The sequence below is a fragment of the Prionailurus viverrinus genome, chromosome A1 (assembly GCF_022837055.1).
Source record: "Prionailurus viverrinus isolate Anna chromosome A1, UM_Priviv_1.0, whole genome shotgun sequence".
Classification (NCBI taxonomy): Eukaryota; Metazoa; Chordata; class Mammalia; order Carnivora; family Felidae; genus Prionailurus; species Prionailurus viverrinus.
The window spans coordinates 48,770,052-48,794,978 of NC_062561.1; the positions used below are offsets into that span (position 1 = coordinate 48,770,052).

The 24,927-nt window shown below is 38.3% G+C and overlaps 1 protein-coding gene across 8 annotated transcripts in view; it reads right to left on the reverse strand.

The window, feature by feature from the left end:
• KLF12 (KLF transcription factor 12) overlaps positions 1-24,927 on the reverse strand; it is a 442,889-nt gene that overhangs the window by 243,743 nt on the left and 174,219 nt on the right. For all 8 annotated transcript variants that reach the window (XM_047859514.1, XM_047859507.1, XM_047859563.1 and 5 more), the window contains one exon: positions 4,538-4,627. In XM_047859514.1, coding sequence (XP_047715470.1) covers positions 4,538-4,627 — 90 coding nt within the window. The remainder of the gene's footprint in view (positions 1-4,537; positions 4,628-24,927) is intronic.

Below are 24,927 nucleotides of genomic sequence, written 5' to 3' on the forward strand. Positions count from 1 at the left end.
CCACCGGCCCCTGGCTGACTGAGCGTCTGAACTCCAGTCTGTCCGTCTTGAAAGTCTATGCATTTCTACTTCCACAAACGGGTGGCTTCCTATAATGGCAGTATACTGTAGTAGGATTGTTCAACTCATAATGGGAAATGCTTTCTCTCCCTCCTGGCCCGTTACCAGACTCAGACAACGTCAGATGGATCCTGGGCAGGCTTCTAATACCCCCACTGTACAGATGAGGACATAGAGGCCTGGAGATCAGAAGTAACTTCCCAATGCCATTCAAGCCGGTAAGCTGCAAGGCCAGGAACAAAACCACATTTTATGTCTTTGAGGCAGTACCCTTTCTCTGCCACTGCCTTATCTCTGGGTGGAATCGTTCCAGTCCTCCTCTTCCTGCTTTAGTCCTTTGCTTAGTAACATGTTAGAACATCCAAAGGCTGACAGCATTCGGGAAGCTCTTGTAACAGCAGGACCCAAGCACCAAAGGTCACAGTCAAAGTCATTCCAACACTCCTTGCTGTGCCCCTGAAGTGTATCACAAGAGCACATGCCCTTCCCATGGACTGCTTAGCAGCGTGTGCTGTATTACCGACAAGCCTGGAGAACACGGAAGTCACATTTCAAGAGCCTGCAATAATAATCTACTCAGATGTCACAAAACTGAGGATGCAGGAGTCCTAGAATCCCAAACAGAAGGAAGGCACAGACAGTCGGTGTCAATATGCTCCTCTATCTATCCAAGTGCACATGGCTGCAAGGTGAAGACTATGTCACCAGTGAGCATGTATGTTGCCAGTATTTCCAATTTTGTTGTTGTTGTTGTTGTTCACAACAACTGGATGAAGTAGGCAGAGCAGGTTTATAACAAGCTCTTGACTGGTCTCGTAGTTCTTCACCATGCCAGTTATAATGCCGAGATATGTAAAGCATGGATTTCCTGGGCACTTACCATGTGCCAGGGCCTACACGAAAAATATGCGAAATAGTTCTTGTCCTCTAAGAGCTCGCAATCTGACTGAAGAGATCTGACCACATCCGCACACTATAAAACACACTTAAAGAGAATGAGGCAAGGCAGCCAGAACTTTTCAGAGAAGAGAGAAAGCAGAGCGGCTGACCTAGGCCCAGTCCATAGTCTGTCTTCCCACTGTGAAATGTGGTCATTGGGTCCTGAATTCCTTGGAGGGGTGGGGGGAGATGTATAGAGCAGCTGACAGTGGAAGACCTAAGGAACTATTTTTAGCCAGAAGGGGAGAAGGGCATACGTGCCTTCGTGGTGAATCACTGAAACAGGATGTCACGTGAAGTAGCGTATCTTTGCGATGCCTATTAGAGCCTGAATGGCAGACTCAACTTTTCTTCCCCAAGAGATAGACGTTAAATGTCATGTCGTAAAAAACAGCCTCCAAAGTAGGTTTTCCAGAGTGATTATGGGATCCGATCCTTGGCATCCGGCTCAGGCTTTCTCATTCATCGTTGTGATTCGGGGATTGTTTCCTCTGACTTTGTGTCCATTGTAACTAACAGCTCATCTTTTTTCAGAAGCCGATAACCACACGTGTGATTACTTTAATTTCAACAAGTTTTACATTTTCTTTTAAATTTTTTTTTAATGTTTTTATTTTTTATTTTTGAGACAGAGAGAGACAGAGCATGAACAGGGGAGGGTCAGAGAGAGGGAGACACAGACTCGAAGCAGGCTCCAGGCTCCATGCTGTCAGCACAGAGCCCAGCACAGAGCCCGACATGGGGCTTGAACTCACGGACCGGGAGATCATGACCTGAGCCGAAGTCGGACGCTCAACCGACTGAGCCACCCAGGAGCCCCAAGTTTTACATTTTCTTATAAAGAATCAAACTTCAACCAGCTTTTATCAGTAAATAAGAAAAGAATCCTATAAGACTGAGGGGCGCCTGGGTGGCTCAGTCAGTTAAGCATCCAACTTTGGCTCAGGTTATAATCTCACAGTTTGCGGGTTCGAGCCCTGCTTCTGACTCTGTGTCTCCCTCTTTCTCTCTCTGCCCCTCCACCCTCATGCTCTGTCTCAAAAATAAATGAAACATTTTTAAAAGTTAAAAAAAAAATAAAGAATCCTGTAAGATTGAAATAAAGAAATCTTTAGACTACTAACATTCCTTATCTAAAAAGAGTTCTGATTCTGAAATTATACAGCATATTACCCATCCCATTATCCCCAATTAAAAACTCCAGTAAAATGACCAAGAGTAAAGTTCACTAAAATCTAGATTTAATTCTAACTTTAAAGAAGAACTGATGTACAGTATTGCAAATGACTAAATACAAATTATTGCTTTCCATAAATAATTAGGTCATAAGACATCCCCTTAAACACTGTGGGCTGCTTCTCTTGAAGCTTTACTGTGAAAGAGAATGAAATTATATCTGCCACGTATTTAAGAAATACATACAAAACTAAAGAAAAGACTAAAATCAGGGTTTTCTCTCCCTTCCTTCCATGTACATAATCTAAACTAGGGTTAAAATACTAACATCAGCTCCATTCACAAGAAGGAAAAATTGATTTTAATGAGTAGGCATTGAGTAAAACCTATGAACCTACCATTTTTCCTGTCTCTATTTAAGGGCAGGAAATACTTTCCATAAATGATGTGGCCTGAGGTTCTTATTCACACTGTAAAACCTCTGGAACTACTGGCTTTTGTTTTTTGTGCATCTCAATCTTTCGAACTTACCATAAAACTATAAATTGATAATAAAGGAGAGAGAAACATCCTGATGTCACCAAACATTCCCAGAACCAGTGACCACAATGCACCATCGTGGCTCTGACTAGCGGTCTCTGACTGCCTTCTGTACTTTTCTGCCTTCCTCCAACACACATGACTTGAGTACCTTTACTGCTATTCAAGTTGAAGAATATATTGTGGAATAAAAAGCAACAATGTGCAATATGCCACTTTTTCATTTTGTCATCGACAATGAAAAAAAGTTATCCTCTGTGAATGAGATGCTACGGTCTATGCAGTGTGTTAAATGAGGGGGTTTTGGAAATTTTATGAAACTGGCTCATGCACCTAGATTAAGAAAACAGAAATTCCAAAGAAATAAAACAAATCCTTCCTGTGTTAGGGTAAACAGCAAAGGTAAAAACTACTTGGCTGGGAGGACAGAGAGTTTAACTTGATGAATCAGGCTAGAAAATCCAGGTGAACATAAGACTTCTTCCGAAGCTTTGTCTACAATGAACAAATGATGTTAACAGCTGCCACACAGTCTTTCTTTCACGATGCTCCACTGCCTAAGTTTTAGGATGAGCCCAGGTGAGTCATCATGTCATACACAGAACTGGGAAGGTGCGTTATTGGTTGACATACCCCACCAAGTTCATTGCGGAGCTACTACAACGAACATGGAACATAAAGGTGAAATGATATCCCCTCCCATGATGGGGGTCTGTTTCAGACATAGGCTTAGAGCGAGGAAGAGAAATATACATTGGGATGCCATACACCCTGCCCTATATTGCTCAGGAATGTGGAAGTTATTGGAGAAACCCTCTACATGCTACCAGCTGGATCCATGACCTCAGTTCCACATTATCAAGTCCTTTAAACATTTAATAGTATCCTAACCCCTTGAATGGGGTCCTACATGCACACAGATTCTTATAAGTGAAATTTTATTCATATTTGAAATTTCTTCTGATGGCTCACTTACAAAATATTGCCAATGTTCTGCTTTTTTTGAGTAAGAGCTATACAAATAAGATCAAGCATCTAATTTATGTACTTTTTGCGGTCATCTGTACCATCTCAGTGGTGGTAGGTTAGCAGCCTAGGTAGGCAGTGCACCCAGGCACAGGAGCAATGCTTTCTCACTTCAATACAAAACATGGTCAGCCAACGCTGCAGTCATACTACCCTTATAATTTTAACTTGCGAAGCTACAAATGTTAATGATAAAATCACCCACATCCTTTTAACGATGTGTTCTTAAGTCTTCATATTTTCAGTAGCCACGAGTTAATTTGTCAATTTCACTATGTATCCTTAAGTAAGCCTTTTTTTTGCTTTTATGCGCATGTCAAACTCACTGACCTGGATTTCCTCAACTATCCTCTAGCCCTCATGAAGTTTAAAAGGGTAAATACAAATGTCAAAAGGGAAATCAATCCAACAAACAGTAACATTCTCATACCTGTACTCTGTAATTTCCCAAGAAAGAAAGAAGCCATTTTGACATGGAGTTTATAGTCCCATCTTATTTTTTAATACTTCCTTCTTTGCTCTGAATTTTTTAATAGCTTTTCAAAACATTCACTAATTTAAATAAAACCATATGGTTGTTACAAGGTCACTGTGCTTTCCTGATTTTAGGAAGTTATCTTCTCCAGGTTAGGAATATTTGAGTCGCAAATGGATGAGAATCAGTCTCTGGTGATTTTTACTCAAGAGAGAAAAGCCAGGCAAGTGCAAATCAGAACCGTTCTGCAAACTTCGATATGCTCTGTAAATGACTGCCACTATCATAAAGAGAAGAGGGTGGGGCGTCATTGAAACTTACCCCTTGTTCAGATTCCAAAAGCTCTGTTTTGACTCTGACTGACGGCATCCCATCAAGCATTAACATTCTGTTCTCAAAGGTGTTGATATTCTGAGAATAAAAAAGAGAGAGAGAGGGAAAGTCCGTTATACAGCATTCAAAACAGGACATCTGGTAGAGTCTTCCTTCACTGTAGTACGTTTAGTACTGCTAACCTAATTTTTTAACAATGAAGTATAATTAAATGAGAATAGCAGTATAACCAATTATGCCCCCTTTCTGAACTATCATTTGAAATAATGACCAAGAAGTTGAATTAATCAGTCTGATTCGCTGACCTCTGGGTTGGAGGTCAGACTATAATAAACTGGAGTAAAGAAACCTTAACATTAATATATATAGGGCTGGAACAATTCATCACACTTCCGCAGTAGTGGAGGGACACAGAAGACAAGTTTCCTTCTTCCTGAGTTCTGGAGGTTATATTGTGCAGAAATCCACAAAGGAGAAAATAAATAAAAATAATGACGATGCTCTCATATTATTATCAAAGTCTACATAATTTAAAAACCAAGATAATATAATTCTGGACACTAAATTGTGATATGACAATTCAGATCAAATGAAAATTTCTATATATCCACCCCAAACTTCTATTTCAAGAACAACTAATATAAATTTTGGATTCAGAATGAATTTTTAAGCTGAAGTCGTGACCAAAAAATAAACTTGTTTTCTGTTTTGGTGTATGTTTGGCTGAATTTGCCACTTCTTTAAAGGAGAACCTATTTCTATTGTGACTCAATAGAATTTCAAACAATATTTACAAACAGATTAAATCAAGGTTACTTTCTACTAATTTTCACTGCTTTGGGGATTTTCTAAAGTCAATAATCTATGAAGGGAGTCAGAAAGACACTTACCAGTGCTTGCTTCAGGCCAAATCATGTTTTAAAACATGTTTAGAATGTCAATTTTACCTTCATATCCTGTCCAAACTAAGAAACAAAAATAACTAGACTTGAGTTTTTAGAATGGTTTCTTTACTCAGTCACAGAACATAAGCACATGATACTAACGTGGTCTCATGAAAAGAAAAAGAGATCTGTTTCCAAATATTTTGCCTACATGATGACAAAGGTTAATAGCATTTCTAAACCTGCAGGTTTTTGCCCTTCATATAGCTGCTTTTCTATCAAATAGACAGTTAAATAAAAACAACTCCCACTTCGACAAATCATAAATGTTTTTATTACCAAATAATACCGACAGAGTGCAGTATAGTAAAGCTCTAATTATCTCTATTTCTTGCCACTCCTTTTTGTTTAAGAAAAAGAAGAAATAAATTTATAGGGCCTCTTATCACAAATATTTGCTCTGAGACATCAACAGGAAGAAAAAGCAAATTTACTCTTGAGCTAACTAATGAGCATTTAAAAATTCCATGCTACCTAGCCTATCAGGTAATAAAAAGAAGAAAAATTACTGTCAGGTTCTTTTCTTAGAAATGTGCAGTATTATTAAAACTGGCAGGATACATTTTTTTAAATTTGTGCTTTTGACTCGTCCATATTTTGTAGGCATTTTGCATCCTAATAGCTCAGAGCAGAAAGAACTGTGGTATCCCTGGCAAGCTCAGTTAATTTGTTCCAAGCTTGAAATCCTTTCATGGAGGCTGGTGAGTTGTTTACACATCAGGCATGGATCTCAAATCCTAATGTGCCACTTGCCTCCGTGATTGGAAGCAGCCAGCTTGGCTTGCAACCACCCAGTTTCAAGAAAGCCTTCCCCGCAGCCGGCCAGCCCTCAACACCCCTGCCCTTCACAGCGGCCAGACACCTACCCTAACAAAGCATCCCCTAGGCTGTTTGCTTGGTAGACAATGAAGAATGAGTTGATATTGCTTCCTACCCCAGAGGAGGTCTTGCCCAGACGAAAAGGGAAGAAGATGCCTTGCAAAGGCAGGGAAAAGACAAAGAGCAATTCTGGAAAGACAGGTTTAATGAACTGTTGGAATCTGATTAGAGGCTAATGTCCCTTTTAGTGCTTTGTACCAATTTACAGCTGATATACTTTCACCACGCTCCTCACGGGCTGTGATAAACTCATTAGTTTAAAAAATGCAAGCTAACCAGAGTCTTTGAAGTTAAAAACTGATAAATCATGAAAACCTGATTGGGCCCATGTTCCATTTAGCACATTTAAATATCACTGTATTTTCATGATTTTTTAATTGTTATTCTTGAATAATTCTACATGTGTTAAAGGCAGGATGTACATTTGAGTTTCATACAAAAGTGGAAAAATAAAACCTACTGAAAGTTTTTCAAGGAATTAAGCTTTCTCTGGAAATAATTCCCTTTCCGTGATTTTCCAGGATCATCCACTGCCACAGTCATAATAAACACCATAAATAACAATGTTCACAACTAAAAAACCAATCATTAACTACTAAACTCAACTAGTGCAGATTCAATCTGTATATATGCCTGAAAGCAATACTGTAAATATTTATAAAGCACATTAATCTCTACATTCATGATTCTAACCCTATTTAATATAAACATAGACACTGAGCATCATACCATATTCCAGACCAGCCCAGAAAGGGTAGGGTTTTTATAAGGCACATGCTAATTGTATAGAGGATATAGTACCTGAAACAAAATAATAGATTTCTCTCTCTAAGCTAAAATCAGATACATACCATCTCAGTTGACTGCAGACTTTGAATATGTAATAAACTCTAATAATTTGAAATTGCTGTCAAACATATCTCGCCATGATCTTAATCAAAACACATTTGCTGTGGAATCAATAGCTCAATTGATTCCCAAGAGGTAAATAAAATTACACAGTCATCAATTTTAGTAACATGGTACTCTTTCTATATTTATGTTGTAATAAGCATTTTAATATTATAAACCCTAATTTATATACGTGTGTATATATGCATATTATCAGGTACACACATATGCGTATACACTTAAATTACTTGTTTTGCATGAGTACATTTTATTAATTAAAGCAAAAGTTACCATCAGATTTATTAGCTGGCTGTTGACCAATTACATGTGCACTGAATGAGAACTGTATCTGGACCTTCCTGTTTGCCAGGTAAGATATGCAACACAGAAGTCCAGCTGACAGCAGCTCTCCTAATTCAACCAGTACAAGCACAAACTTCAGTGATCCTAACATCGCAAAATATTTTGAATGGAATGTGCAGGAATTGGGACCGATACTCAATGATCATCTCATAAAAACACAGAATGGGTAGGGGCGCCTGGGTGGCTTGGTCGGTTAAGCATCCGACATCGGCTCAGGTCATGATCTCACGGCCCGTGAGTTCGAGCCCCGCGTCGGGCTCTGTGCTGATGGCTCAGAGCCTGGAGCCTGCTTCAGATTCTGTGTCTCCCTCTCTCTCTGCCCATCCCCTGTTCATGCTCTGTCTCTCTCTGTCTCAAAAATAAATAAATGTTAAAAAAAAATTAAAACAAACAAACAAACAAACAGAATGGGGAAGTAACTTTCCCAGGGCAACTACTACAATCTATCTGCCCTCGTCCTCCTAAAATGCAAGTCTTTTCTTCTCCCTCCTCTTGACTGTGCGCCATCTGGTTCTTTGGAGAAAACGCAATTATTTTATCACAACCCCAAACTTGTGCTGAAACACTAGAGAATCAGTGAATTCCTCTTGCTTTTTATAGGTGACGATCAACAAACGTAAGAAATTAGAATTACACTCAGCCAACAGTTTCAGATATCTAACGCTATGCAACAAAACACATCATAGCATACAAAAACAGTCATTTTATTATTATCTTGGTACCAAACATAACAATAAAACGTAATATTTGCATATTTATTAAGGATGAGGCCTTGTACTAAGAGATACTCATTTAGTCCTTACAGCAACCCCAGAGGTCAAGGCTGTATTATCTGAAGATGAGGCATCTGAGACACAAGGAGGTTAAACTGTCCAAGGTCTCAAGATTATTAAGCATTTTACCTCTGTTCCAAACCAATTCTTCTGCCCTCCCCCATACTTACTCCTTGCCCCCTCCTCCCCCTCCCCCGCCAACTCTCCCTCAGGAGCTCAGGGACCTCAGTGCACAGCTCCTCTCAGAATTGAGTTGATTTAGTAGGTGAACTGAATGTACACCTTCTGGTCACTGATGAGAATCAACATTTGGGGAAATACCAGTAACAGGTTAAATAAAACCATGGTTTCAAAGCTATCTCCTTTTTCTTCTTTCTTTAAACTTTCAACACAATTTTCTTGACTTTATGAGATTATACATCCTATCCTAGAAATATCTCATAATTAATTTAGCAAGTCAATCCCATCCTGATTTCAACATCCAGAAAAATCTATGGTAATCTCATCTGCTACCCAGTATTTTGAAAATATTCATATACCCTTGGTGGCTCATTCGATATTTTCGCAAGAGCTTCATGTACTTGCATGATACAGGAACTTCATCTCCTATACTGGACAGATACTCAAGAGAGAGATAGCTGGGCATTTAATTTATAATCACTTAGGTTAAGTGTAAAAGTATACTTTTCTAAGCTCACATATCCTCACAATGACGAATCAATTTGGTACAGGCATATGCATAATCAAAGTACCTCAAATGGTACAAAATAAACATCAGTTCAAACCTACTTTGCCATTCTGTCCCAGCCTTTCCTCTTCCACTGCTTTGTAGCATGGGACAGAGGACATCACATTGATGACCATACTGGCAGAACTAAGAGCTAAACTAGAGACCCAGTGGAATCTCAGCTGAAATCCCCTTCAGTGATTTCAATGATCCATACACACATTACTCCAAAATATCTGTCTTTACTCTTATAAACAAAACCCTTCCATAAATACCTCACATTATGTCTCTCATAAGGACTGGTAAAACAGTATTTGCCATGCAGCAACTTATATTTTCCTGATAGTAAGGATCACGCTGTTTCCTTTGTTGGCAAAGTGTTAAATTACCACGACGATGCAGTTCACACTGATATTTTAAAAATGTCAACTGAGATTCCAAACAACACTCCACCCCAGCATTAATACAAAGTGTAGTAGAATGTTATTTTTGTCATTCGTATTCTGAAGAACTGCACACACTTGGGGGTTGTGAGTTAGCCAAATCTCTCCATAAACATGCAGTGAGGGTCTCTGCTATGCCAAAGTCACTTCATTCCATCCACACCACATCTGTGAATCATGAGGCACTGTGGCAAATAACAGGGGCAAGCCAAAGACGGAAGCACAGAAACCAGGTAAAAATCCAGGACAATATCATGGCAAGAGAAGTGCCAACCCACCAGCAACTCCCCAGGAGCCGGGGGGGGGGAGGGGGGGCGGAGGGGGGGGATGACAAAACTTCAGTGTAGCCACACAGGTGTTAACATTGCAGGGAGAGATCTAAAGCGCAGGAGCAGGTATTTGGCTATCAGGATGAGCGCACAAGTAGTCTTGATGTCATGTAAAGATAAAAGAATTACTCAGCTATAAAAAGGAAGGAAATCTTGCCACTTGCAACAACACAGATAAACCTTGAGGATGTTATGCCAAATGAAGTAAGTCAGAGAAAGGCAAATATCAAATGATCTTGCTTATGCATAGAATCTTTAAAAAAAAAAAAATGAGCTCATAGATACAAAGAACAGACTGGTGGCTGCCAGAGGCAGAGTATGTATGTGTGTGTAGTGGGGGAAGGTGGTCGAAAGGTGCAAACTTCCAGTTATAAAACAAGTAAGTCATAGGGATGTAATACACAGCAGAGTGACTATATTTAATAAACATTGCATATTTGAAGACTGCTATGAGAATGGATGCTAAAAGTTCTCATCACAAGAAAAACAAATTTTTGCTATGTAAGATGACCGATGCTAACTAGACCTACTGTGTGATCTTTTCACAATATATACAAACATCAAATCACTTAATGGAACTAATAGAACTAATAGAATTGGAACTAATAGAATGTTGTTTGTCAATGATATCTCAATAAATAAATAAATAAACAAACAAACAAACAAACAAACCTGAGGGAGAAGTGAGTTCAGTTCTGGAAAAGGAAGCCAGAAACAAGAGTCTCTCCAGGGCTAGCAGAAACTAATTCTGAGGTCAGAGCTAGGGAACAGAGCGAACAGGAATCAGAAAGCATGTGCCCAGCCCAAGCCCGCTTCCCTAGGCATATGTATAGACACAGAAAGCAAGTACCATGAGCCCAGGCAGAATGGCCATTGCAGTAGACGAGCCCCACACATGGGAAAAACAGTTGCAACACAACTACAGTATGATCACAGGGAACATAATTTTAAAAATAAAAACACGAACAACTATAATAACAACAGCTGCCATGCACTGAGCATTTATGTACTGGGTGCTGTTTCATGTGCTTTATACACGGTTCAACCATACATTTCCAGATTCACTCAAAAAACACTGAGTACAAGGCATGGTTTAGGCATTTAGGGTCTATCAGTGAACACAAGAGAGAAAGTTTTACAGGGTTACATTCTAGTCATTTATCCCTCTAACAGCCTTTTTTTTTTTTTTAAACTATGTCCATTTTAGACAAGAAAATACAGGTTCAGAGAGATGAGGGAATCCGCCCGAGATGGTAGGTGGTCTAACGCTGGGGCTAAGTCTACCTCCCACTGCTACCAGGGATAGAGAGCATCAACTGCTGAGTAGTCAGACATTGGCTGCAAAGCTGCATGAGCCCAGAGCCACCAAAGCCACTCTGGCTAGTGCGCTTCAGGCTCCTGATCTAACAAAAGGCTGGAATCAGGGCTGGAGCATCAAGGCAGAGTCAGGCTGATTAGGGGTACACTGAAGGCAGAGTATTGAGACCAGTCCAAAGCCCTTACCCTGTCCTACAGGAGGTCCCTCTGATTATTTGTCCAATGTACTTCAAACCCACTACCCAATCCCATTTGGTACTATTCCCCTCAACTACATTTTAACCATGTCAAATGTTGGGTTCTCTATTGTCAGCATGTAGCCCACTTTGGGCCTTCTAACCCACACTCTCTCTGCCCCTCCCCCCACTCACATGTACAAGCACACTCTCTCTCAAAAATAATCATTAAAAAAAAATGCTCTCTCATCTGGGCCTGTGTCTTCTATTCCATCTTTATATCCATCATCACCTGACAAATTCTTTTTTTTATTTTTATTTAAAAATTTTTTTTTCAACGTTTATTTATTTTTTTTGGGACAGAGAGAGACAGAGCATGAACGGGGGAGGGGCAGAGAGAGAGGGAGACACAGAATCGGAAACAGGCTCCAGGCTCTGAGCCATCAGCCCAGAGACTGACGCGGGGCTCGAACTCACAGACTGCGAGATCGTGACCTGGCTGAAGTCGGACGCTCAACCGACTGCGCCACCCAGGCGCCCCTCACCTGACAAATTCTTGATTTGCTATTACACTAGAATGTAAGTTCCAGAAAGGGCATGACTTTATCTTTTTGTTCACTAACAGTATCCCTACCCCCAGACTTATAACTGTGTCTAAGAGATAGTATGTGCTCAGTAAATATTTGTTGGGCTAATGAAAACAATAACTATAGGCAGACATAAGGTCAATTCATTCCCCTGGGTCTAACTGCCTGGGTGATCATTGATTCCTGACAGATGAGAAGAAAAGGATAAGCACAATGTTAGGGCTATAAAATGCCCCACATGTAGGAAGAATGGTAAAACATTTGGTGTGGTTGGAACATACTGCTTATCGGAAGAGAAACTCGAGAGGAGATCAGATAGGTAACTTTGGGTCAGGTGGTAAGGGGTCTTATACGTTATGGCATCTTCATTTATTCGTTACAACGTGTTTCGTTAATGCCACCATATGCTAGCTACTAGGGGCCTAAGTGAACAAGACAGAAAAGCTCCCGAAGAAATGTGTTTGGGCAATATGTGACTGAGAGTTGTGAAGGCTTATTACGCAAAACACGGTATGTTTAAGCTTTGTGTTTAGAAAGACAGCACTAGAATTCATTTGGAAGATGCCCTTTAAACATATAGGACTTGATGCAGAAAGAAGAGCCAGTTCACAGGCTACCCCAGCAGCCCAGGGGAGAGGTGGTCAGGGTTTGACTGATGGCCATGGCAATGGGAAGAGAGAGGAGGAGAAATGTTTGAGAAATAGTTCATTGGTAGAATGAACCACCTTTGACGACTGACGAGGAGGAGAGAGTGTGGTGATAAAATAGAGCGAGAGGGAGTGGCGCTGATTTTTGTAGACTCTTCACGCAGGTGAAGGCAGGAAATTCAATAGGAAAAGCCAACCACATCATATATTCCTCCAATATCCCTTAAAGGACCTACTGTACTCTGGGAAACACAAATATTTGGGTATATCATTTAATTTCAACATTTTTGCATACTCAAGATCTGTTACACACAGAGGAAGATTTCTCTTAAACAGATTATGTTCAGATCTTGTAAGAGATACAGAAAGTCAGATTTATCCAAACTTAGAAACACAGGTTTGGTTGAAATAAAGCAAACATATATCATTTTATTAGCTATATATTCAAGACAAGAACTAACTCTGCTTTTACTAACACTGTCTCCAGGATTTGTAAAGTTTTACAGACTTCTGTGATTACTGAAACTTAAAAAAACAAAAACAAAAAACAAAACCAGATATTTGCCAAAGAAAGTTTAAAAGGACCGTACATTAATATATTCATCAGCCATTACCCTTTATGAAAATCACATGGATAATAATGAAAACACATCCAGAACACTGACTGGATTATGTAATGAAATAACAACACTGGTCTTCTGTGTCTAGAGAAAAGTAAGATTACTATCGAGTATTGAGTCATTTATTTTCTGCAGGAAACAAGGGAAATGACTATTGACCTATACTTCCACCTTTCCTGGTCTACGATGATGTCAAAAGGCTCCTTATCAAATTCAAATGGATTATCTTATTAAAACATGGGCTTGTTGAGTGTTTGTCTCCAGCACAGCCTGAAGAAACAGTACTGAAGTTAGGAATAAGTAAAAGAATTTTAGGGAGAACTAAAAATCCAAGTTAATTTTTTTTTTTTTATTATGACTATTCTAATGAAAACAAAAAGAGAAAGCTTGACCTTAGCGGTCTCCTCCATGGCCAGAAAGATGTGTAAACTGCAAACAAGTAAACTAGCTTTTGTCTTTTTCTCAAAGAATCTACTATTCACTCCTTTATTTTATACTGTAAACATTAAGATTTTGTACCAAATACAATATTACTTGAAAACTCTAGGCACAATATTGGTTCTTAGCACATTTCAAAAAAGTAACGGTAGAAAACAATGAATTTTACAGGTTATTTCATCCAAGAAAGATTGTCAAAGCATGTAAAAGCACTATGTAGTGTTAGCCATGTTGTCAAAAAATGCAGCAAAAGTAATTGCTATTAAAAGATTGTATCAACAATGAAGCTGCAATAGTTTGCATTGTCTGGCCAGTCATGTCACATATATCACAAAGTGGCCATGCATTTCCTCCATTTTCCGCACCCCCGCCCCAATACTCTGGATCCTGGGAATGCAGTGAAGACATTACTGGCTGACTGCCAAATGCATAGGCTCAACTCAAAACGTAATCTGTCAGTTTCCAAGTATATTCACCTCTAACTGTGATTCTTCCACATTTCCCAAATGATGTCTTCAGGTGTAATAATTAAAATTGATGTATAATCCAAATCCTGTCCTAAGTCAACATTGTTATTGGCAATACTATTACACACCTACTTTCATTTTATCCCAATACCATCTCCAAGAATTCACACTACCTGATCGTTTACCTTTTAAAAAGCACTCTCTCTTCCTTTCTACGCTTTTTTTCTGGATGCTTTCATAATTGCACACAAGTGTGAATAAGAACAGAATATTGCCTAGAATACGGGCTCAATGAATACGCTTCCTGGGTTAGACTCAACACACTTGTTTGGTGTTTAACCTTCTTATGGTTTCAGTTTTCTTATATGTAAAATGCAGATAACTTTCTGCTTCACAGAACTGTTTTAAGGATTCATTCATTGAGATAATCACAGAAAATGCCTCAGCACAAGTCTTTTATGGTAATAGCTAGATTAATTAATTTTAGTTAGTAGTAGTAATAGGAATACTATCTTACCCATTCTTTCCAAACTTACTTTTAAGTATGGATGTTCTAATCTGATTTTTGCTTGATTCTGCAGAACCCATTCAGTTTTCTGTGTACATTCTCTATAGTTATTAAAAGTAGAATGGAGGGGCGCCTGGGTGGCGCAGTCGGTTAAGCGTCCGACTTCAGCCAGGTCACGATCTCGCGGTCCGGGAGTTCGAGCCCCGCGTCGGGCTCTGGGCTGATGGCTCGGAACCTGGAGCCTGTTTCCAATTCTGTGTCTCCCTCTCTCTCTGCCCCTCCCCCGTTCATGCTCTGTCTCTCTCTGTCCCAAAAAATAAAATAAAATGTTAAAAAAAAAAAAAATTTTTTTAAAAAAAAGTAGAATGGAAATGGTAAATTTATTTAAAAATACCGATGATGGAAACTGAAGGACAACTGAGCTACACAATTAAAATATATTTGCTCAGAAGAATGGCAAGAATGAACTATTTTGTCTGTTTAAAACTGACGATGTGCACCAATTAGATAAGGTCACAACTTGCCTCTCCCTGGGCACCCCAATGAGGGCATTTAACATCTCTAACTACTAAACACAACCACAAAGTGTCAGATAGCCCTTCCCAGTAACCAAATGTTATTTGATGCAGTGCTACAGTAACCTTTATTTCTGGTTCCCCTTCACATGATTGCCCAGAAGTACACTGTTTTAAAGAAAAATATTTACTACCACAACATATCTCACATGTATGTTACTAGAGAAGATACCTACAGAGGGGCCTGTAATTTGAAATGTGTAAAACTTTCAAAATTATATGGGGGAAAACAAAAGAACTACAGAGAAGATACAATAAATGCAAATGGCTGAAAGTTTAAAATGTATGAAGTCGGTGATATTAACACCTTCATGTCATTATCTATGCTGCCGTCATCATCAACGTCCTTCCCCCCATCCCTGTACTTCCTCATTTTATCAACCATCCTTATCCCATCTTAGAATTTCTCTAAGGTATGTGTATGTGTGCATGTGTATATAAATTAAATCCAGGGCTATTTTTCTTCCCCTTTTATGGGTACTTTCCAAATTCTAAAATGTAACACAATGAAAGTCAAAAAAGAAACAAAATACATTCAACAGAAATCTGAAGTACACGTTTTTATTAAGGAATTACAGAAGTGCACGGCATTTACTCAGGCCTTGAACATCCTGTCAGCCTCTTAATAAATTGGACCCATAAAAATAGAAACAGTATAATTTTGAACCTGTGTAACTGACTGTACCCAGGAAGTTTCTATTACCTTTTTCTGCTACTTGCTACTGAATATGGCTAACATAAATGTTGCATATAAGAGAATAAATATGCCCTGCTTAGGAAGTCTAATGCCATCACTCAAATATTCTTCTAGACCAGGGCTTTTCAACATCTGCGAGATGGACATTTAGACCAGATGGACATTTAGACTTCTTTGTTGTTGGGGCTCTCCTGTGCACTGTAAAATGTTCGGCAGCCTCCCTCCCTCCTACCGCTGGACCCTGGTAGCACTCTCTCACCCCCACGGTTGTACCAACCAAAAATGTCCTCAGAAATTGCCAAATGTCAAAGGGAGGGGGATGGTGAGAGGAGGAAGGTGCCCCTACTTAAGAAGCACTATTTTGTAATTACTGATATTATAAACTCATTAGGAAAGAATCTTAATTTTATGTTGAATTTTATTGCCCAATAATATAAACACTACCGCAATATTAAAAGAAAGTAATATCCGATATAAAGAATATCTATAGTTTACTTTAAAATACACCTGCTGGGAAATTAGCAACATTTTCTAAGATGGTTTTATTATTTTGTTTAAATTCCTTCCAAAACCCTTTCTAATTTTCCCACTAAACAAATGCAAAGATCCCAGGAAGGAGCTATGAATCTGCTCTTTAGTTCAAGCTACAAGGGCCTGAAAGAAACCTGGAGAATTTCAGTATTGATATAGCAATTCTAGGAAGCTCTCCTGACCCATTCTTAGACATGGCCGGTAAGAACTAACCCAAGTAGCCTCAAAAATCCCCAAAGAAACTGTAATTACCCAAATATGGCAATGCAACCTGCAACAAGAATCTAGAAGACAGAGCTTTAATTCTTAGCTCTATATCTGGTTTACTGGATCATGTTTTACACTTTACTTTTCTTCATAGATATCAGGATTCTAAGGCCACAAGGAACCCTTAGAAAATTCAACTGCATCATAAAGAGAGTTAAATAATGGAAAAGTCATAAAATAAGGCTATTAGTACATAAGAATTAAAAGTGACTTATAAAAGAGGTAAAGTACTATATATGTTACATATATGTGGTTATATATATGTATGAGGTTATGTACTATATTTATCATGTAACATATTTAAATATATAATTAACAAGTATGATTACTTAAATACAAAGATTTATTTTAGAAGCATTATTTTTCAACATAATGTCAGATAAATGCTATCATTAAAATTAAAGATATTGCTGCTAGATTTAAAAGGGCAAAGCAAGGTAAAGTTTATCGTGCTCACAAGTACATGGTTTATTCCTAACGATCAGATCACTGTAAACTATCACCACCTTTTGAATGTTATAAAATTATAGGAACAACAGCCTCAAATACCACAAAAAGCAATTTTCTATTTCAACATTAACCTAAAAGCTCACTAAACTCTGTAAAAAGCTGAAAAAACACAAGTAGATGAGAAACATCAAGGCCTATGAGCATCTCTGTACAATGAAAGCAAATGATATTCTTTAAGAAAATCACCAAAGAAGCACATATGTAAGTGTGTATAACACCAAACTGCTTACGGTATTTAAACAAAAAAAGCAAAAAAGAATCCATCTAAATGCCAAACAATGGGAAACTAGTTGAATGGATGATGGGATACACAAACCACTGAAGAATATTTATGCATTACATTTATGATATGTAGGTTTTTGTCTTGAAGTTGGTGGGCGATCGTAAGCGAAAAAAGGGATGACGGAAGACTATGTTGCCATGTTTAAAACCAAAGCTCATACCAAGAGAGAGAGTGCAAGAGAGATAAAGAAAAGAGGAGGGAGACGGACAGAAAGAACTAAAAGGATACACATTCAAAATTACAGGTGAAAGGGCATGGAGAGATAGTTTTCATTTTTGCTTTGACAAATTTTCTCACTTTTTATGAATTTCACGTTTCTGTATAATTAAAAGAAATACGTGAGTGTTCAAATTTTGAGACAAAAAAGAAACAGATTAAAAGAAGAACAGATGAGAGAAACCAAAGGAGAGAAATCAATGTTTTTATTCAGATTCTCTCATAAAGTATATAAGTGTCACATCATTTCTCTAGCCAGGAAAGCGCATGCACACACACACATGCATAGTCACTCGTGTACATTCGTGCTACAGCTAACATTTAACTACTGCAAATCTAAAAACTTGTAAGTGAAATTGAAAATAAGTTAGTGTCTAAGTTATATTTGTAATTGAGGCATTGAATCCTGTCATATTGCTTCACGTGGGCTATCAATTGTTTGCAAATATTTTCATTATGCAGAGAGATCTGTGCTATACTGCTATTCAGTCTGCAAATTATGGTCTAGGCAATTCCACAATAGAAAAATGGACACATGATACTATTATCTTGTGCCAAGAATTTAGCATCCTGAAAAAAGCAGTTATGGGCCAAATACTTCTATTTATTTATTTTTACTACATAGAGCAGCAGTGAGTAAATTTTAAAAGATTTTAGTCTTTTGAAATATCAATCTTTTCTGCTCTTGTGTGGAAAAGTATAGGAACAGAAAGCTTTCCACTCATCAGATTTTGAAACAAAGTGTAGTATCTTATAATAACCACCAACAACTACACTCTCTGCTTGTTGTACAGATCTCTGATTACATAACAATCCTGGAATTGTTATTTGAGGAAATTCCTAGAGAGTTAAGAGGAAAAGAACTGGATTCTCAACGTTGCATTTTTGGAAGAACTAAAAGTATCCTCAGGGACTTTCAGTTTCCAGGCCACCACATAACCAGTTTAACGTCACCAAGCAGCCGTAACAACAAGTAAAAAGCCAAATAAACAAAAATCGCAACTTTGTTAGATCCATCGGAGAAGTGAGGTCATAAGGCCAACTGCTGCCCTAAAAACTGTAAAGACAAAAGGATGTAGAGAATCACGCCTTACCAAGGCAAAAAGCCCTTGAACAAAACCTGCGGGACCCAGTGATGGACCGTGGAAGAATGTGGAAGAAAAGCTGAACTGTAATGGAAGAGTTACTGGAGGCTCAGGGTGGACAGCCTGAGTTAAAAAACTCCCAGGGAATGCAGTTATGAGAGCTTTATCTCCAGGAGCTGTACCATGTCCTTACAGTGAATGTGAGAAAAGTCCCTTCATACTATCCCTTCGTTTCAATTGAAAAATGTCAGAGCACCAAATTCTTCTTAACAAGGCCTGCCCTTAGGATAAGTCCTTACCAGAGCCTCCCCTGTTGGGGTCTTATCAGCACCTAACCTACCTGCAGGAAGGGAAGTACACAACTACAGCCCTCTCCAACCATTCTGTTCATAGAAGAGGGGTGGGGGGTGGAAGCTGAGAAGCACTGGTGAAGTTCATAGTCAAGAGGCACAGTTTCACCCAAACACTGAGACCTAACCATAGGACTACAGAACACTTCTTCTCTCCCTATACCTCACCATTACTAAAAGCCTATTTACTACAGTTCATTTATATCATGTCTATCTTTCAACAACAAATTACAAGACATACTAAAAGGCAATTTGAAGAGAGTGAACAGACATCAGAACCAGAGTCAAATATGCAGGAAGTCTGAAGTGATGAGACCAGAAAATTTTAAACTATGATTTATTTTTTTTTAATGTTTATTTATTTATTTTGAGGGAGAGAGAACATGTGCATGCATAAGCAGGAGAGGGATGGTGGGAGGCAGGGGGGGTGGGTGGGGAAAGGGAGGAGAGAGAGAATCCCAAGCAGGCTTCACACTCAGTGCAGAGCCCAATGCAGGGTTTGATCTCACTGACTGTGAGATCATGACCTGAGCAGAAAGCAAGAGTTGAACAGTTAACTGACTAAGCCACCCAGGTGCCCCAAAACTATGTTTAATATGCTTTAATAAAAAAGGCAGACAACGTGAAGAACGGATGGGTAATATAAGCAGAGAAATGGAACTTCTAAAAAAAAAAAGACTCAAAAACAAATGCTAGTGATCATAGAAAACACTGTAACAAATGAACAATCCCTTGGATAGGCTAATACAAGGAACAGAAGGTAGGAATTAGGCATCCTTTGATATTATAAGGCATTCACGCTACCCATGAAACAGAATAATATTATTTAAAAGTAGACTTGGATTAGTAGTAAATGTATATTGCAAACTCTAGGGCAACCACTATAATAATTTAAAAAGAAATCTAATATGCTAAGAAAGAAGAGAAAATAGAATTATATATAATGTTCAATTAAGACCACAAAAACTAGAAAAAATGTGGAAGAAAAAAATGGGAACAAAGAACACGACAATGGCAATAGAAAGTAGTAACCAACATGGTGGATTTAATCCAACTACATACATAATTACTTTACATATTAATGGTCTAAATATACCAACTAAAGGACAGAAATTGTCAGAGTGGATCAAAAAAAAAAAAAAAAGACCAACCTATATGTTGCCTACAGAAAACCCAGTTTAAACATAAAGACACATATATGTTAAAAGTAAAGGGGTGGAGAAAGATATATCATACACTAATTAAAAGAAAGCAGCAGTATCTATTATTTCAAATAGATCAGACTTTAAAGCAAGGAGAGCTACTAGGGATAAAAAGAGATATTACATAATGATAAAGGAGTCACTACTCCCCAAGACAAAACAATCCTTAATCTGTATGTGTCTACCAACAGAACATCACAATATATAAGGCAAAATCATAAGTAAAACTTCAAGGAGAAATAAGTGAATCCACTATTACAGGTGTAGACTTTAACACCCCTCTATCAGAAATGAACAGGGGCACCTGGGTGGCGCAGTGGGTTGAGCATCCGACTCTTGGTTTCAGCTGGGGTCATGATCTTTCAGCTCATGAGTTCAAGCCCCAAGTCAGGCTCTATGCTGGCAGGGTGGAGCCTGCTTGGGATTCTCTCTCTCTCCGTCTGCCCCCAACTCACACTCAGTCTCTCTCAAAATAAATAAATAAACTTTAGAAAGGAAGAAAGGAAGGAAGAAAGAGAGAGAGAAGAAAGAAAGAAAGAAAGAAAGAAAGAAAGAAAGAAAGAAAAGAAAGAAAAGAAAGAAAGAAAGATAAAAGATAGATAAAAGAAGTAGACAGATCCAGTGGACAGAAAATCAGCAAGGACAGAATTGAATTCAACAGCACCATCAACCAACTGGATACAATTCACATCTATAAACTAGGATTAGAGAGGAAGTTTCTCAACTTGACAAAGAATATTTATGATGGCTAATTTTATACATCATCTTGATTTAGCTAAAGCATGCCCAGATAGCAGGTAAAACATTATTCATAGATGTGTCTGTGAGAGTGTTTCCAGAAGAGATTGCATTTGAATCAGTAGAGTAAAAAAGATCCACCCCGACTTGTATGGGCATCAAGCACCAAAACATATAAAGAACTTTTAAAATTCAAAAATAAGAACACAAGCAATCTGATTAAAAAATCGACCAAAGACCTTAAAAGACACTTCATCAAAGAAGATAAACAGATGGCAAGAAAGCATATAAAAAGATGTTCGGTATCATATGGTCATTAAAGAATTGCAAATTGGGGCACCTAGGTGGCTCAGTCGGTTGGGCATCCGACTTCAGCTCAGGCCATGATCTCACAGTTTGTGAGTTCGAGCCCCACATCGGGCTCTGTGCTCACAGCCCAGAGCCTGGAGCCTGCTTCAGATTCTGTGTCTCCCTCTCTCTCTCTGCCCCTCCACCGCTCACACTCTGTCTCTCTCTCCTTGAAAAGTAAACATTGAAAAAAAATTTTTTTTTTTAAAGAACTGCAAATTGGAACAAGATCACTACATCTATTCGAATGGCCAACATCTAAAACACTGACAATACCAGATACTGACAACAATGTACAGTGACATGAACTCTCATAATTACTGGTCAGAATGCAAAATGGTACAGCTACTTTCTTACAGAAGTAAACATACTACTTATAGGACCCAGTAATCACACTCCTTGAAATTTATCCAAATGAACTGAAAATGGATGTCCATACAAAAACCTACAAAGGGATGTTGATAATAGTGTTCATTCATAACTGCCAAAATGTGAGAGCAACCAAGAAGTCACTCAGTAGGTGAATGAATAAATTGTAGTACATCTCAATAATTGAATATTAATCAACTCTAAAAAGAAATAAGCCATAAAGCCATGAAATGACATGGATGCAACATAAACGTATATCACTAAGTGGAAGAGACCTATCTGAAAAGGCTACATATGGCATGATCCCCACTACATAATATTCCAGAAAAGGTAAAATTATGGAGACAGTAAAAAAAGGAAAAAGAAAAAAAAAAAAAAGAATGGTTTCTAGGGGTGAAGGAAGACTGCAGGATAAACTTGAAGAGCAAAGAGGAATTCTAGGGCAGTGGAACTATTCTATATGAAAGTACAATGTGGGTACATGTCATTATACATCTGTCCAAACCCAGAGAATACACAACACCAAAAGTAAACCGCACTGTAAACTGTGGACTTTGAATGATACTTATGTATCAATATAGGTTCACTGACCCTAACAAATATCCCACTGTGGGGCAGGATGTCAATAGTAGGGGAGGTTGTGCATGGGTGGAGGAGACAGGGGGTACATAGGAACTCTCCATACTTTCTGCTCAGTTTTGCTGTAAGCCTGAAACTGCTCTAAAAATAAAGCTAATTAAAAAAATTTTCTGGTTTAAGTTTAATCTCAAATTGCGTGTTTTAAATTTGAAAACAAGAATATATTCTTTAGAGTAGCCTCAAAAAAGCAGTTAAAAAATAAATGGATAATTCAAGAATGCATGCTTACTTTATTCAGAGGACATCAGAAATAATATCTAGATACATGCAAGAATGGTGATTCCTGAAAACAACCATTATTGCCAAGTCTATAAAACCATCAAAGTAGTAAGATGCTAGCCCGAGAGTTTTGAAGAAACAGACGAGTCTCCCACACTGTATTATATTGTTTAAACATGCTTAAAACAGTGACTCAAATGTTACTCTATTATCCAACATTAACTATGAACATTTTGCCAAGACCAGTAGAAGGGATTGTTTAATAATCTAAAATACAGGCAAATAGATCATTCTGCATTTAATCATTTTTCTCCTGGCAATAAACAAAAGTGTCACCCAGTGTATTTGTTATATTTAAGATTAAAATACAACTAAATAAGGCAATAAAAGTTATTTTTATGCCAGAAGATATCAGAAGGATATGGATGTGTGTGTGTATGTTCATATATAAGTTGTATCTGTTATAAGTACATATCTGACTTTGATTTGCATGTCTCTGAAAAATGTCTGAAGGGAAAAACAACTGCAGGTTTTGAGTCACAGCACTCTGCCTTGACTAACCTTAACTTTTCAATCTGTTTCCAATTCTATAATGCATTATGTGAACACCAAAAAAAACAGTTTTAGGTAGTGAGTCTTCCTACTTCCAAAAAATAGCAGAAGTCATTCAACAATGTTTCTGGAAACTTTCCTTCTACCAGCCATCCGTTAAGTTAAAAAGTATTCAACAAAATAATCCCATTTCTCTATATGGAAAAGTCTTTTGATGATTTAGTACTTGATATGATGCAATAACATCAATAGATAATTTTTTCATGCAAAATACTGGATAGGGCCACCTTTAACATTTCGACAGAAAACGTTACAGAGAAGCAATATACAATGTTAATACAGCTGTCTAAATGTAATCACTTGCTACAGCATTCTACCATTTACGCTTCTTCGGGCTATTAGTTTTTAAGTAAGAAACCATGTACAGCTTGAGTGCTAAGATCTGGTTCCCTGGTTGACAAGTGCAAAGATCCAAGAGGGTTGGCAAAAAGGAGCACACTACTTCATGATGCATGGGAGGAAAAACCCAGCACTGTGCAATTACAAAGAGGAACGTAAGCAGTTAACAGCGCCTGAGGCTCGACTCATGGGCCTGCTTTTACGATTTATTACCAGGGAAGCCAACAAATAGAGAAACTAACTCGAAAGCACTGATAGCACCTCCTAAACTACCAGGACAAATATCTGAGGTCTAATTTTATATCATTCAGAATCCTCCACCCAAAGCCGAGACAATGAGAAAATGGTCTGTGCTACGGTGTAACTTTAAAGAGGAAGCCTAGGTATTCGGTACTTTTTCACACCTACGTGAACTGCAGCCAAGGATGCAGAGCAATACAGTCTACAAGGAAACGCAAATATTAATAAGCAGGTCCACGCAACAGTAAGCTCCTCAATGGCTCTTACCGACGGCTATCTGTGCATCTCTGTTCATGGTACAGTTCATAGGTGCAAAACCAAGCCTACCTCGGTGTGCTTTTCAAGGGCAAAAGAGCACTGGAGTCTGTATTAGAATTTCAGAATCACTCTATGAGAACCTTAGGTAGGTCTAGTTCTACTAGATACCCCAAACTTTTTAGATGTCTCAATTCTCCCAAAATAGTATCAGAGTAATCTATATAAGGTGGAGTAAAAGGATGCTCAGACACATTACCATTGACCTGAACCTGAAGTTTAATATTTCAGGGAAGCCAAAGGCCAAAACAGATCTATATGCAGTGTTTCCCAACTGTTTTTCCATTGTGGATCTATAGAACAGGTAATGACTCTACTACACAGTGGGGTCATCAGACAAGGCTGGCCTTGCAGACAATCCCGAAGGCTCAAGTGCTGGGACACCTCAGGCACACCTCTAACCCATCTCAGGACACCACTGTGACTTGCCAGTCCAAAGACTTTGCCTTACGATCAAATACTCTCAACATGACTAGGTTACAAACAAAACAACCACGAAAAGCAGTGTTGTGAACTAAGTTATTGTCAGTATCTTTATACTTTAATGGTAAGTGCTACCACCATTATAAGTACATTTTTCTAAGACAATAAATTTCTCATGTATTTGCTTCAGATGGAAGAATCTTCAGGGGAATATGTTTTATATCAAGTCGCCACAGGAAATACTATATTTTATAAGCACAAATTATTTTTGATAGCCCACTTGTCCATTCTTCCACAAAATTTATAAATTG